Source organism: Oryx dammah, unplaced genomic scaffold, assembly GCF_014754425.2.
Source record: "Oryx dammah isolate SB20612 unplaced genomic scaffold, SCBI_Odam_1.1 HiC_scaffold_13, whole genome shotgun sequence".
Classification (NCBI taxonomy): domain Eukaryota; kingdom Metazoa; phylum Chordata; class Mammalia; order Artiodactyla; family Bovidae; genus Oryx; species Oryx dammah.
In genome coordinates, this window is record NW_024070197.1 from 53,942,740 (window position 1) to 53,958,720 (window position 15,981).

A 15,981-nucleotide genomic window follows, 5' to 3' on the forward strand; every position below is an offset into this window, starting at 1 on the left:
ACTCTCAAGTCTTCTCCAGCACCACAATTCAAAAGCATCAGTTCTTCAGTGCTCAGCTTTCTTTACAGTCCAACTCTCACATCCATACATGACCACTGGAAAAACCATAGCTTTGACTAGATGGACCTTTGTTGGCAAAGTCATGTCTCTGCTTTTTAATATGCTGTCTAGGTTGGTCATAATTTTCCTTCCAAGGAGTAAGTGTCTTTTAATTTCATGGCTGCAGTCACCATCTGCAGTGATTTTGGAGCCCCCCAAAATGAAGTCTTTGTTTCCACTGTTTCCCCATCTATTTGCCATAAAGCAATGGCACCAGATGCTATGATCTTAGTTTTCTGCTGAGTTTTAAGCCAACTTTTTCACTCTCCTGTTTCACTTTCATCAAGATGCTCTTCAGTTCTTCTATGCTTTCTGCCATAGGGTGGTGTCATCTGCACCCTATTAATTGGTGACACATTACAATGTGAGAAAACAGACCTCAGCCAGCTGATCGAGGTCAGCATCAGCAGGGATGGGTCATGGTGATGGTTGGGGAACTAAGATCCCATAAGCTGCACGGCATGGTCAAAAAAAGAAAAAGGCTTTAAGAAATAAAGTCTATTTTTTTCTTAAAAAGAGGAAAGAAGAGAGAGATAGAAGACAGCTGGCCGGGAAACAGGAACAATGGGGGTTAGGGGACTGGGAAGGGGTGAGGATGTAGGTGGGGAGGTGGGTGTGGGTTTGGATATGCTGGAATGGAGGTGGCTATCTGTCCTTCTACCTCCTGCAAGGGCCAAGCCTTCTTCTGGACCCTGGGAATCCAGTAGTGACCAAGACAGACAAACTCCCTGCCTTTGTGGAGGGACCTTTGCCAATAAAGGTCTGTCTAGTCAAGGCTATGGTTTTTCCTGTGTTCGGGTATGGGATATGAGAGTTGGAGTGTGAAGGAGGCTGAGTGCCGAAGAATTGATGCTTTTGAACTGTGGTGTTGAAGACTCTTGAGAGTCCTTTGGACTGCAAGGAGATCCAACCAGTCCATCCTGAAGGAAATCAGTCCTGAATATTCATTGGAAGGACTGATGCTGAAGCTGAAACTCCAATACTTTGGCCACCTGATGCTAAGAGCTGACTCATTCGAAAAGACCCTGATGCGAGGAATGATTGAAGGCAGGAGGAGAAGGGGACGACAGAGGATGAGATGGTTGGATGGCATCACGGACTCAATGGACATGAGTTTGAGTAAACTCTGGGAGTTGGTGATGGACAAGGAGGCCCGGTGTGCTGCAGTCCATGGGGTCACAAAGAGTCGGACACAACTGAGTGACTGAACTGAACTGAACTGAGCAATAAACAGGAAAGCAAAGTGACACTGGAATGAACAGCAGGAATCCAGGGTTGGGGGAGGGGGGGCAGGTGACGCCTCAGGAGAGGGATCAGGGAGGCCGGTGGGGAGGGGACGGGGAGGGGCTGAGACCTCAGGAATGAGAACAGCTAAGTCCTGCTGGAGGGCAGTAGGTTCCAGACGGCAGGAGCGGCCCTCCTGTGTGAAGGTGCATTGCGGGCAGCTGAAAGCAGCAATGCACCTGGCTTCCAAGTCAGGGCTGAGCACACAGCTTGGGTCTCCTCTGCCTAGAACAGCTGATTCACGTCCATTCCAGAGCGGCTCAAAAAGGCACCGCTTCTAGGAAGCCCTCGGTGACTGCAGCAGGCCAGTCAAGTCTGTCCTGTTTGGGAAGTCAGGAATCCCCCCGGGCTTTTCCCACAAGCTCCCCTGTGGGAGATGTGGTCTGTCACTCCAGACTATAAAAGCAGAGGTCTCATGGGTTCTCACTGCTTCCTCAGCACAGCACAGGTCCTGTAGTAGTGCTCAGGAAATATTTCACTGACTGATTGATGGGGATTTGGGAGGGGTGCCCTCAGGCAGGCAGGGAAGGAGGAGAGGCTTAGAGGAGGGCTTTGAGGGTGGTGGGTTGAATAGTAGCCCCCTACCATCCAATCCCTGAAGACACCCAAGTCCTAATCCTTGGAATTTGTGAAAGTGTTGTCTTAGCAGCAAAAGAGACTGTTCGGGTGTGATTAAACGGATGGGTTTGCTATGGGGAGATTAGCTTGGACGATCCTGGGGGCCCCTAAATGTCATTACGTCCAGGGGTCAGGACTCCATGCTCCCAATGCAGGGGCCCAGGGCGGATCCCTGGTTAACTAGATCCCACATGGCACAGCTAAAAGGTTCCTCATGCTGCAACTAAGACCCGGGGCAGCCAAATTAATTAATTAAAAAAGAAAAAAGAGATCAACTGATTTTAAAAATGGTCCTTATGAGAGGGGAATCAGAGCGGTGTCTGAGAGAAGGAAATACAAAGACAGAAGCAGGGGTTAGAGCGATTCAGGGGCATGAGGCAAGAAATGTGGGTGACCCTGGAAGCTGAAAAATGCAAGGGAACCAATTTTCCCCTGAAGCTTGGAAATGGAGAACACAGTCCTGCCAACACCTTGATTTCCACCCAGTGAAACTGAGTTTGAGTCTGACCTCCAGACTGAAAGATAATACACTTGTGTTGTTTATGCCCCTCAGTTCAGTTCAGTTGCTCAGTCGTGTCCGACTCTTTGCGACCCCATGAATTGCAGCACGCCAGGCCTCCCTGTCCATCACCAACTCCCGGAGTTCACTCAGACTCACATCCATCGAATCAGTGATGCCATCCAGCCATCTCATCCTCTGTCGTCCCCTTCTCCTCCTGCCCCCAATCCCTCCCAGCATCAGAGTCTTTTCCAATGAGTCAACTCTTCGCATGAGGTGGCCAAAGTACTGGAGTTTCAGCTTCAGCATCATTCCTTCCAGAGAAATCCCAGGGTTGATCTTCAGAATGGATTGGTTGGATCTCCTTGCACTCCAAGGGACTCTCAAGAGTCTTCTCCAACACCACAGTTCAAAAGCATCAATTCTTCAGCTCTCAGCCTTCTTCACAGTCCAACTCTTACATCCATACATGACCACAGGAAAAACCATAGCCTTGACTAGACAGACCTTAGTCAGCAAAGTGATGTCTCTGCTTTTGAATATACTATCTACGTTGCTCATAACCTTTCTTCCAAGGAGTAAGCGTCTTTTAATTTCATGGCTGCAATCACCATCTGCATTGATTTTGGAGCCCCCAAAAATAAAGTCTGACACTGTTTCCACTTTTTTCCCATCTATTTCCCATGAAGTGATGGGACCGGATGCCACGATCGTAAGTATGTAATAATTTGTTCAGTAGCTCTAGACACTCGATACATTGAGGAAACCTGGAGGGAGAGCCAGAGAGCCAGGAAGAAAGTCCGCAGAGCTGGCTATCGGGAAAGAGGTGGCGGAGGCTGGGGAAGCCGGTCTGGCATTTATGACTTGGCTTGGATTTTATGATCACCAGCACAGCCTGTGTGCACCGTACATGGGACACCTGCTTTCATCACCAAAGGAAAGGACGCGTTACCCAGAAGCAAAGAGTGCTCACCCTGAAGTTAGGGGTGAACGCCTCCAAGCCAGGACTCCTTCCGCGATAAGGCTCTCTTCCCAGATGCCAAGGTCATGCCTCTCACTACGTGTGTGCTAATCTGTCCTTTTGGCGACCTTGAAGGAATGTACCCCTGCCATGTTTGATGGAATTTCTTTTTCATTGTTGTGACAGGATACAAACAGTGCTGAAAACTGCTTCTCCGGAGCAGTCTGTCCAGGCTATGGTGAGCCTGTCTCCTGGGCTACCGTCCTTGGTTTGGCCCACGTGGTCCGTTCTTATCAGTGACTGTTTGCGTCGACACAGGGCCTGGAGGCTGGGCTCCAGAGCCAGGTGGCCCAGGTTCAAATCCCCTCTGCCCCACTGACTGTGTGAGCTCAGCCCTCCAGGCTTCTGTGTCCTCACTGTAAAAGGAGAGCACTGTCCTCTTAAGGTCACTGGCAGATGAAGCAAGGCGGTTTTTACACAGTGGCCAGCGCCAATCTGACTGTTACACACAGTTGACTCTTGGACAATGCAGGGGGCTGCTTTGAAGCCTCGGAGCAAGGAAGCCCCTGTGCCACAACTGCTGAGCCTGTGCTCTCAAGCCCGGGAGCTGCAACTCCTGAGCCCACTTGCGGCAATTCCTGAAGTCCAGATGCTCTAGAGCTCAAGAGAGCTTCCGCAACAAGAGAAGCCGCTGCGATGAGAAGCCCTTGCACCGAAACTGGAGAGCAGTCCCTGCTCGCCACAACTAGAGAAAGTCCACAGGCAGCAAGGAAGACCCAGCACAGCCAAATAAATAAAATTATTAAAAAAAAAAACCAAAACAAAACTCTGAGTAAACAAAGCTACCGATCTGCAAAAGGACCAGAGAGAAAATCTGCAGAGTGTTGGCGGCCGGTAGCCTTGAAAAAGTCCTCGTGCTGGCAACGACCAGATACATCTAATCTGATAGAAAAAGGGCAGGGAGAAAACCAGTTGAAGTAGGAGGGGAGTTATTTGGCGTTTAAAAAATTCTTTCAAGGAACTGTTGTCGAGCCTGGTAATGACAAACAGTTAAATCAATGGTTGATATTCGGGACTCTTCCCCACCTTGGGGGCTGTACAAGCAGGCTGATGGTCTTAGCTCAGTTCGGCATCATGAGAACCCCTCGAGGTGGGAATGAACATTAACCCCTCTGACAGATGAGGACGCTGAGGCACAGAGAGGTTAAGCTACTTGCTCAAGGTCACACAGCTTCTGAAGGATAGGACTTGGCTAACGCCCAGCCCCAGGGCACTAACCACTTCAAGCGCTCTGCCTTCCTATAGCATCCACAGTATACGTGCATCCTGTTTATCAGCTGCCCAGTATGTGGACACCACCCCGCCCCTGTACCCGGGGACTCCTCCACGTTGCAGGGCAGGGCCCATCCCTAGGGAGGCATGGACAATGTCAGACTGGTTTCCCCAGCTTTCTCTGCAGGTGGGGCTTGGCCACTGGACAGCGGCTCGTCTACTGGGAACCACGTGCCCTGGACTCGGAGGCCGGATGCTCGTGTGGGGAGAAGCAGATGGAGAGGAATTCACCCTGGTGTGGGGTACACTTGCTGTGCCCTGCCTGGGGATCTGAAAACGGGGGCAGAGGAGCTGGAAAGCCCGGGTGCCCTCTGGCCCCCGCCTCACCTCCAAAGACAGGCCCAGGGTGCTGTAAATGCAGGTCCCGGAGGCTGGCTCCCAGTCTCTTTTGTCCCCCTCCACTCCCCACCTCTCTCCAGGCCACCCTTCCAACAGCCTGCTATTGACCCAGAGAACACATCCTCCTTAAATAAATAAATCAGGCTGATAACCTGGGCTTAATCCTTTATCACTAAAAGCTTTGAACAATCCTTAAACCTTCTTGGCAGGGATCATAAAATAGGTTACTCCCCTCAACGGATCTCTCTGAACCTGACTTCACCTTTTCTTTTTTTTTTTTTCTTCCTTTTCTTGAGGATTAAGGATCATCTTCGAGAGCCTCAGGGAATGTTCTGTGAGGTCATGACACCCTGAGAGCCGCAAAGGTTGGGGACGGAGCCCCACACCCAATGTCCCAAACTGCGCTCTTAACAAAGGTTTGTGCTACTTTTTACGGCTGGACTGGTTGTTCTCATCCTCGAGATTAAGCAGTCTGACAGTGCTTCTGTCTGCCATCAGTGTGGTTGTTTCTAGAGGCAACTTCTCCCTCATTCCTCGGCCCCACTGTGGTTCAGTTCTCTACTGCAGTAGGCTACAAGCTAGAAAAACATATAACCAGAACGTGTTAGGCTTATACGTACATGAGAATACATGATTTATAAAATGCCATCGGAGGAGCTTTGTGCTTAAAATTAGCTTGCTCGCTAACTTTCTGCTTGTGTGCACACATGCCTGTGTCTGTGTGCATGTGTGTGCCAGATGCCTGGCTCTGAGAAGCCAAGTGTCTGGACAGGGGTCTGGGCCCCTCACCTCTGTGAGACGGATGTCGGCAGGGACGCGGTCTCCGATGGAGAGAGACACGATGTCTCCGGGTACCAGGTCTCGGGCGAGCAGGTGCTGGAGCTTTCCTTCTCTTAGGCTGCGTTTTAAATGGGAAAAAGCAAACGCATCCACGTTGACATCTCAATTTTACGCACTTTGATAAACTTGAGCAAAGGTTACAGAAATACATTTTCTCTTTCCAATGTGGACAAACGCTTGTGCTTTAATGGTTTTATTATTTTTAAAATTCACATGTCCTAAAAGACTCTTGGGAAAGAGCTTGGCTCCTGGGAGAACTTGGACTTCATTTGAAAAGTGGGGTGACTACTGTTCACCCTGCTTGGAAACCAGGCAGGACCACACGGCCTCTAGAAGCTTCTGCAGGTCTAGAGAAGTGGTTCCTTAACAAAGCTGGCAGCTGGCGGTGCTTCTGTCCTTGGAGAACACAGTGCTCTGGTGTGCAGAGCCCGGCTCCAACCTCAGGGACAGCAGAACCTTGTTAAAGCCAGGAGGAGCATCTTAAGTGCCCAAGAAGCCAGGGAGCAACCCCACCCTCACCTCCCGAGGCCTGGGACCACTCTTCACGGCTGTTTGCTGTTAGACATAGATGTGCTTCTGTGTACGAGCTCCCATTAGAACCCACGACATGCTGCTCCTTACCCAACATGGCAGGAGCCCCCCAGCTGGACCTGTGCCCCTCCCTGGGCCTCCTTCCTGTAGCAGCCAGAGAGTTCTTAAAGCACAAAATCAGATCACAACTTCCTCCTGCTCCAAACCCTCTCCAAGAACCTGGGAGTTAGACCCAGACACCCTACCTCCTGCCACGCACCCCCTTGAGTACACCCAGCTCTTTCCAGTCTCAAGGTCTTTGTGGATCTTGAATGGTGGAGCAGACACTCCCCTCTTCCCTGTTAACAGAATGCAGTTATCCAGGTACCTGCCTTTCTCCCCACAGCAGAGTGCTCCAGGGGGTGGGTCCTGACAGGCTGAGACCGTCAGGGTGATCCCACCCCCTGCCCGTGACTGACGTAGACACAGGCATGATCTGCAACTCTGGCCTAAGAGACAGGAGTGGTATTTGGCAGGGGCTCAAGAGAAAGATTTTCTCATTCTTTACACACACACATGGCCTCTTCTGTTGGGCTTTTTCATCTTTATCATGTCTGGTTGTGATGTCTAGAGCTGTGGCAGCCATCCTGGGGCCATGAGGGAATCCAGTATAAGAACAAAGCCAGCAAGCTGAGAATGGCAGAGTAAAGAAATAAAAGGACCAGGTCCTTGGTGCCATCTTGAATTAACTAACCCCACTGGTCCCTCACCTCAGATCCCTTGCCATAAAGACAACACAGTTTCCTTGCAGTTTGTGCAGCTAAATTTTCCGGGTTTTATAGCCAAGAGCACCCATCAGATATATGTCTGTTCTTCTCTCGACTCTTCCCACGGCTGGCCCCTGCCATTTATCAGGCCTCAACTTAAAGGTCAGCTCCACCTTAAATGTCAGAGTAACCTGCCAGCCAGATATTCAAGATTGTTCCCACACCTCCACCAGTCACTGCATCTCCATGAGGTTCTCTTTAATTGTTGTGTGGCTTTGGCCTTCAGTCTTTTTGGCTTTAATGCACCTGCCTCATTCCAAAATCATTTAATTCCTTCACTTCATTATCTGCCTCCTCTGTTAGGAGTATGAGAGGTCCAAAGGCCAGGGCTTTCCTATCTCTTCACCTGGGACATCGTGCTGCACACAGTGGGTGCTTTGTAAATATTTAATGAATGCACAAAGGATGGAGGTAAGCAGGAACGGTCCGCAGGGCAGATGCTTCTCCTGACATGGGTCTCAGGGGCTCGGGGAGGGAGGCTGTGTCCCTTCACTGCTCTTTCAACTCTCCCAGGTTGCCTGCCTCTGCAGCTCTTGAAAATAAAATTGCCTTTCAGAAGCAACTCCCAGGGACATCAATAATGCATACTATTCGCCTGAAAGGCCAAGACTTGATATTTAAACTTAAGATCAGCTCATCAAACCCCATAAATCATGGATGCTTCTGTCTGCTTATAGGATTACGTCACACATCACACGTCTGGGTTTCTGACACCTTGTTCATCCCATTATTAAGCCCAGACATTTTTACTGCCCCCCAAAAGAATCTTCTAGAATTGACTCATGCCTCTCGTGCTTTCTCAGCATGCTCTTTTGGTCTCTACTTTGTTACTCATTATTCTCTGCCTTGTATCTCTCTCTCACACACACACACACACACACACACACATACTCTTCACTTGCTGACTCCTTGAGAGGAGGGACTTCACACTAGGTCTTTCTATCCTCCAGCTCTATGCTCAGTTATGCCATCTGTATGCAAATATATGTTAAGGTTCTTTCTCCCAGCTTATCCTTTGGATAAAAGAGAGTTACAGTCTGTTGAAATCCTTCCAAAGTACCTTGGATCTAAAAAAAAAAAAAAAACAACAAAGTACCTTGGATCATGAGATGCCAGCAGTGACTTTCTCATGAGTGGCAGTGTGTATTTGGGAAAGACACATGACTTAATACAACCTCAGCTGATGCCAGGAAGGGTGAGGGAGAAGACCTGGGCCTTTTCCAAAGTGGTTTCATGTTTACAAGGAGAATAACTGTTTGGGGATTGCTGACACACTAAAAAATTACATTGAAACACACACACACACAACAGCAGGGCTGCAACATTCTCACTTCTGCCTCTGCCATTTCCTTTACCAAGGGCAGCGGCCCCTGCAAACCCTCTAAGCTGAGCCATCTGTGATGGCAGCCACTAGCCTGTGAGGCTGCTTGAGTTCAACTTAAACAAAATGAAGAATTCAGTTCCTTGGGTGAAGTCCTCAACAGCCATATGTGATTAGTGACGCTGTCCTGGGCAGCGCATATGATGGAATCTTCCTGAAAGTCCCTTTGCACAGCATTGAGCTAAGCAGACAGGCCCAGGAGGTAAGGGGAGACATTCTTGTCTTTCCTTTTTAAACATCTTTGGGGAGGGTGATGTGATAACAAAATGCAAAGCAGGAATGTTCGGGTAGGAAAGGGGCTGGCGGGCAGCTGAGCAAATGGCCAGGGTTCATCACTGAGCTGTCCACCCGCTTCAATCAGAGTTCTGAAGCCTCAGCTTATTATTAAAGCCCACCCCCCTCCCCCTGCCCGCCTCAGCTTCTTCTGAGCCTCAGGAAAAATGTCAAATGCCTTCTAGGGAAAATGCACACAATTTTGCACACTTCATCACAGGTTTCGTGGGCCACCCTCTTCCCAAAGCCCTGTCATCCACAGCCCCCAGGCTGGGCACTCTGATTAGACACCAGTGACAGAGCGGAGGCCCAGAGAGACTGAGCGACACGCCCAGGAACACAGAGCAATCTGCTGGCAGGGCAGGGATCAGGCTTGCTAACCCCCGGGAAGACTCGGTTCTCCCACATCACACGACAGAGGGCATAAATGTGGCCAAAGTTTTGCCAAACTCGCCGGCCCACCGACTCCTCTGATGAACCGCAAAGTCCCGGGGCAGGGTGGGTGGGAAGTCTCCGACTCACCAGTTGCATTCGGGAGGAACCAGCTTTGTCAGCTCTTCCAGAGATTTCTCCGACCTGTACTCCTGGCCGGAAGCACACGAAACACTGTGTTTAAGTGGGGTTGGAGGGGCTGGGGCCCCCCACAGAGCTCCCATCAGCCCAGGTGACCCCCGCCTGGGAACTCAGGGCACATATACACACCTGGATGAAGGCGACGGTGACCACGATGAGCACAGCCTAGGAGGCAAACAGAGGGCACGTTAACACCCATTGCCAATGGGCAGGTAAGCGATCCAGGGGAGAACACTGTCTTCCAAAATGTATTTCCTTTTTCCTTGCAAAATAGAGCACTGTGCAGAGATTTAGAAAACAGAGGAGCCGAAAAAGCACTCCCAATTCTGCCTCCGCAGGTTCACATTTGGGGGTTATCTTCCTAGAGTTTTTGGCATAGATATGCTTATAACACAGAATGACACAGTACAGATACGATCATTTATATCTCACCAGCATTTAATAACTGGCCACCTGACATGAAGAGTGGACTCGTTGGAAAAGACCCTGATGCTGGAAAAGATTGAGGGCAGGAGAAGGGGCTGACAGAGGATGAGATGGTTAGATAGCATCACTGACTCAATGGGCATGAATTTGAGGAAATTCCAGGAGACAGTGAAGGACAGAGGAGCCTGGTGGGCTGCCGTCCACAGATCACAAAGAGTCAGACACAAATTAGAGACTGAACAAACAGCAACACAGCTTCTAATAAATATGATTTCACATCAGAAGATGTAGACCTAGCCTCAGGCTTTCCAACAGAAACACTGAATTCCACTGCATGGAAGGAATCTGTTTTTGTATTTCAAAAGACAGCGCTTGACACATAGAAGGAAGCAGGAATGAAAGTCATTAAACAAAAGGTCACATATAAGAGCCACGTATAAAAGGTCACACAGTGCAGGATTCTGTTTGTAAGAATGGCCCAGGATAGGTAAATCCGGACACACAGAAAGCAGATGGTGGTTTCCAGGGGCTGGTCGGGGGGAGGGGAATGACTGTTTAATGAGTACGGGGGTTCCTTTCAGGGAAACAAAAACATTTTGGAACCAGATACAGCTATGGTTTTTCCAGTAGTCATGTACAGATGTGAGAGTTGGGAGCATAAAGAAGCCTGAGCGCTGACAAATTGATGCTTTCAAACTGTGGTGCTGACTTCACCCGATAAATCCAATTCTTCATTTCATTTAACTTGAATTCAAACAGCCTCACAGGCTAGCAGCTGCCCCTTCTCCTCCTGCCCTCAGTCTTTCCCTGAATCAGGGTCTTTTCCAATGAGTCAGCTCTTCGTGAGGTAGAAGAACATGGACACTTCCTGTCCTTTCTCTATGCTGTGTTTTCTATTGTTTTTCTTCTTCTTACAGCCTAGTTTTTTTCTCCTTGCATAACACAGATAAACAGAGACTCAGCAGGACCTCGGCAGCCAGGTCTGGGATTGGGTGGGGGGGAGGGGGCACTGTCCCCCAACTCCCATAGGGTGCACTCACCACGGCGATGCTGATGGCATCCTCATACTTCTTTGTGAGGATGCTCACCAAGGCAGAGGCCAGGAGCAGCAGGATCAGGGGGTTCTTGAACTGGAAAACAGGGTGGTGGGATCTTGTCTAGGCTCATGGACATCAGAGACTGGGCTTGCTCTAGTGGAGAGGCTCACCCAGAGCCTGGCTTCCAGGCTGGCCCTGCAGTGACCTGAGGGCCAGGAGGGGAGGACTGTCCCCACCCGGTGGTTCTTCTCCACCTGAAGGCCCACCACTGCGGTCCACCCAACGCCGGCGTCCTGGGGTCATCTCGACAGTGTCCCTGTCACCAAGATACCAGCCCTGGCCCTGCCTTCCAGCTCTTGGTCTCGCCTCGCCACATCTCCTCGCTGCTCCAGGTCAGAACCTGCCCCTCAGGGCCAGCATCCTGTATGCTCCATCCACAACAGGTCCATCTCAGAAACTCTGATGCAGGTTTCAGGATTCTGTGGGAAGCTCTCCAGTAGATCTCTTGGGGTTGACTCCCACTAAAGGGCCTTAGACTGGAGCACTGGGGCCCCCAGGCATGGCAGCTTTGTGAAAGTATGATGACCCCCATGTCCCAGCCCAGCCCTGGCAAAGATTGATGGGAAACTTCCCCAAGGGCAGCAGGCCTGTGTCTGCACAAGGGCTGTCCAGCCACGGGCTCAGGGTTAGCTCTGAGGTCCTCAGTCCTGGCTGGGGCCACTCTGAACAGCTGGGACCAGGCACTGGCCTCACCTTGAACTCTAATCCCAAGCCCAGAACCTCGTCCCCTACCTTGTGGTTGGACCCAAGCAGCCCTCCAGACCAGCGCGGACACCACCAGCCTCCCTCCGCCCCTCTGGAGACCATGCCAAACACCTGCCTTGCTCTGTCTGACACAGGTGAGTCCCCATGAGACACGGCATGCAGGTGTCAGGCCCAGTGCAAAGATCCCACCACGGGCCAATAGTGCCACCCTGGCTATGGATAATGAGACCCTCCCGGCTCTGATGGGGCCCCTTTTAAGCCCACACGTAAAGCAGGACAGGCAGAAAGCAGTCTGCTGAAACCTTACTATATGGGGAAGGGATGGTCACCAGAGACGTTCATTACAATAAACAGTAACAGGGCAAAAAGAAGCATTTCCCGAGCACCTCTTCCAAGCCATGCCCTGAGCTCAGCACTTTACTGCAACATTTTATTGGCTCCTCCCAACCCCATGACACTTGTGGCTCAGCTGGTAAAGAATCTGCCTGCAATGCGGGAGACCTGGGTTCAATCCCTGGGTTGGGAAGATCCCCTGGAGAAGGGAAAGGCTACCCACTCCAGTATTGTGGCCTGGAGAATTCCACGGACCGTATAGACCATGGAGTCGCAAAGAGTCAGAGCCGGCTGAGTGACTTTCACTTTCACAACCCCATGACACAGGTACTGTTAAGTAGTCCTGCTTAATGATAAATGACCAACCCAAGTTTCTGAAAGAAACTGAACTGCCGAGGATTCATTTAGATCAGGCAACTCCAAAACCTGTGCTCTTAACAGTTATGCTCGAACCAAGGCTAGCTGGCAGACACTGGGGATGGGGGCAACCTTTATTAAGCATGTAATACAGGCTCGGTTTCCTCTTAAGTTAAATTCAGAACAGGAGGGACTTACTAGTCCCATTTCCTAGATGGGGACAATTGAGGCTCAAGGCAGCTTGGTCGCAGGCTCAAAGTCTCAAGGCTGGAAAGTAGGATCAAACCTGGCAGCCTGACTCTAATCTACCTCTGCTTCGTGACTCTGGGGCAGGGATTTGGGGCCATGCTAAGGCAGAATTCCTAGTGGTGAGTCTTTTGAGACAGAGAAGCAGGACCGCCTTGTGAAGTGGTGAGCTCCCTGTCACTGGAGGAGACAGACAGGAGAACCACAGCATCTGGCATGGAGCAAGTGCTCAATGAACACAAAGAATTAATAAGTGAGGCATATGGACTTCCTGTGCTTGTCGAGGGCTAGAAAACACGGCCGTCAGGAGCTGCCTTTCAATCCCACAGGGATACCCTGCGATGGATCCTTGAACCGATGAGGCTAGGATGAATAGGCATGTTTCCTGCTCTTAGAAACTGAGGAGATTTCATTCCTGGAAAGGTCCTGCCTGGAGGCTGGGTGACAGCCCTGGGTGTGAGGTGTTAGCAGGGCAGAGGCCAGGTGAGCAGGGCCTAGTAGAAGGGGCAGCCAGGGCAGAAGTGACCAAGGCCCGGCTCCAGAAGGGAGAAGGTGCCCCGCAGCCCATGTGTCAGCCTCCTTCCCTGAACTTCAACTTCCAGGAGCCTCTGCTGCCTCTTCCCAACACTGGCATTCCAGGAAATTTCTGGGTTGGCCAGAGTCACCTGCACACCTAGAAGCCTCTTCTGGTGTCAAAATGCATCAATGAATGACATCCCTGGGGCACTGAGAACTAACCAATGAGCAGGGTGGGAACCGGAGGAGAAAGGAGAGTGAGGATGCTACAAGGAGGGCTGTGATTGGTCCCTGATCTGAGCAATCAAGGAAGCCTTAAACATGAGCCATGGGAAGGCAGCAGAAGCCTGGGGTATCCCTGAGCTTGACTGAGAGGGAGGTGTCAGGGATGGGAGAGGGTGCAAAAGCCAGGGAGGGGAAACTGAGGCAACTGTGGCTTCAGGTATCTGGGATATTCTGCCTGTTAACTGGAGCTTTCTGAGCTGGCCCTGGGTGGGAGGTGGGGTGTTGATTTCTACACTGGAACTTGCAGCAGGATCTATTTCAATTTTTTCCCCCTTCTTTCCTGTGGCTTCCAGGCATTTGACTGATACAACATGTATTCAGCACCAGTGGCAAAGGCTAAGAGGGCCAGGGGCTCTGGAGCCAGCTGCTTGGCTTCATTTCCCAGCAGTGACACCTAACACTGTAGGACTCTGGACCCTGGCTGCCAGGTAAACTACAGGACACTCAGTTAAATGTGAACCTCAGAGAAACAAGGAGCTTTTAAAAAATTTAAGTACAAGTAGGTCCCATGCGACATTTGGAACATACACGAATTATCTACCTGAATTTCAAATGTAACAGACATCTGTAAATTTATTGGCTAAATCTGGCAGCCCTACACAACCTGGGAATATTTCAGCTTCTCTGTATTTCACTCTCCTCAGTTGGTAAAGAATCTGCCTACAATGCAGGAGACCCGGGTTTGGTCCCTGGGTTGGGAAGATGTCCTGGAGGAGGAAATGGCAGCCTGCTCCAGTATTCTTGCCTGGAAAGTCCCATGGACAGAGGAGCCTGGTGGGCTACAGTCCATGGGGTTGCAAGAGTCGGATACGACTTAGAGACTAAAGCACCACATCTCAAAGCAGGGATCTAGAGGAAAAGTAAGTTAGTGTTTACTTATTTACTCAGCGTGGTGCCTGGCACATGGTTACCTCTATGAATGGAAAGACTATAATTCGTGACTGTGGCCCCCAGGGAAGTTAGTGAGCCCATCTCTCAGCTAGGAGCAGCCTGAAAGGGGCAAGCCTTCTTCGACCTTGCAGTATGGCTGCCCCATGTGCTGAAGACTCATCCACAGACACCCTCAGTCCACAGTTACATGGTGAACGGCGGCTCCCTTCCTCACCCCCAGGGTTACATTGGTTAATGCACAGAACGATGGCCATGGTCCCACCTGATCGAGATATTTCTTCCACACAGGTTCCGTGTTGTCAGCAACAAACTCATTCCAGCCATGGACCAGCCTGCGCTGCGTCACTGAGAACTCTGACAGCCCGTTCTGTAAATCTACCTGGAGGGAGAAGGACAGGCAGGTAAAGATCAAGGAGCCCACGTCACAGGATTCCCACTCTAGAAGCCAGCCGCTTTCACGATGATCAAGGAAAATGGGCTGTCCACAGAGGAGAGGGGACCAGCTCAGAAACCCCAAGCAAATGGGCAGAGACAGGAGGACACCTACAATCTCATTCTTTTTCAATGAACTCGCACTTCTGCCCTACAGGTACTACAGAGAAGACAGCCTTGGGTCTACATTTCAGGGTCTGCAGTTATAGCATGGACATCTGGAGATGCAGGAACACTTACATTTTCATCTTTAGGAGGATGAGTCTGGGACGGTCAAATGGTGCAGCTGCCATGTGGAGGTACCTCCAAAAATTAAAAATAGAACCACCACACAATCTGGCAATTCCACTACTGGTTCCACTGCTTTCTTGATACTGGTATGTATCAAGAGAATTGGAAACCAATCTCAGTGAGATATCTGTCTATCCACGTTTGTAGCAGTATTATTCACAACAGCCAAAGGTGGACATGACCCAAGTGTCCATCACTGGGTGAATACATAAGGAAAATGTGGTATAGACACACAGACAGACAAACACACCCACAGGAATATTATTCACTACTAACACGGAAGTTTCAGCTTTGCAAGAGGGAAAGAGTTGTGGAAATGGGTTGCACAACAACGTGAATGTACTTAACACTTTGGAACTGTACACATAAATGTAGCTAGATGATAATTTTTAGGTTGTGTATTTTGCCTCAAAACAAACAAACAAAAAAGGCCTACCCTTAGAAACAAGAAAAGCTACATGAGTCCATCATGCATACCTTGTGCAGATACAGTTTCAAGCTGTTTATACAAACTGACATTAAATTTAGTGAATTTAAGAGTCAATAACTATATAAGGCAACTTTGTTGTCCTGGTGGCAACAAAAGCTTCACTGTCTTTAAAAGGTCGATAAGAAAGCTCTACCAGGGACTTCCCTGGCAGTCCAGTGGTTGAGAATCCGCCTACCAATGCAGAGGGCACTAGTTTGATCCTTGGTCGGGAAGCTAAGACTCCACATGCCTCGGGCAACTAAGCCTGGGTGCTGCAACGAGGACCCAGTGCAGCCAAAAATAAATGAATAGAACAAAAGCAAAACAAAAAAGTTCTACCAGATGGTTGAGGTGATGGGAAGGCTGGACTGATTTCTAGATTCTTTTGAATAGAGCA

The 15,981-nt window shown here is 50.0% G+C and overlaps 1 protein-coding gene across 2 annotated transcripts in view; it reads right to left on the reverse strand.

Annotated features, from left to right (window-relative positions):
* The window catches only part of ATP2C2 (ATPase secretory pathway Ca2+ transporting 2), a 77,969-nt gene that overhangs the window by 39,391 nt on the left and 22,597 nt on the right, over nucleotides 1–15,981 (reverse strand). Inside the window, exons 3-7 of one of the 2 annotated variants that reach the window (XM_040253988.1) lie at nucleotides 14,655–14,771; nucleotides 11,003–11,092; nucleotides 9,666–9,701; nucleotides 9,486–9,547; nucleotides 5,922–6,030 (exon numbers count right to left, since the gene is read on the reverse strand). In XM_040253988.1, the coding sequence (XP_040109922.1) occupies nucleotides 5,922–6,030; nucleotides 9,486–9,547; nucleotides 9,666–9,701; nucleotides 11,003–11,092; nucleotides 14,655–14,771 (414 nt within the window). Of the gene's footprint in view, nucleotides 1–5,921; nucleotides 6,031–9,485; nucleotides 9,548–9,665; nucleotides 9,702–11,002; nucleotides 11,093–14,654; nucleotides 14,772–15,981 lie in introns of those variants that run through there. The other variant, XM_040253989.1, reaches the window with a different exon arrangement.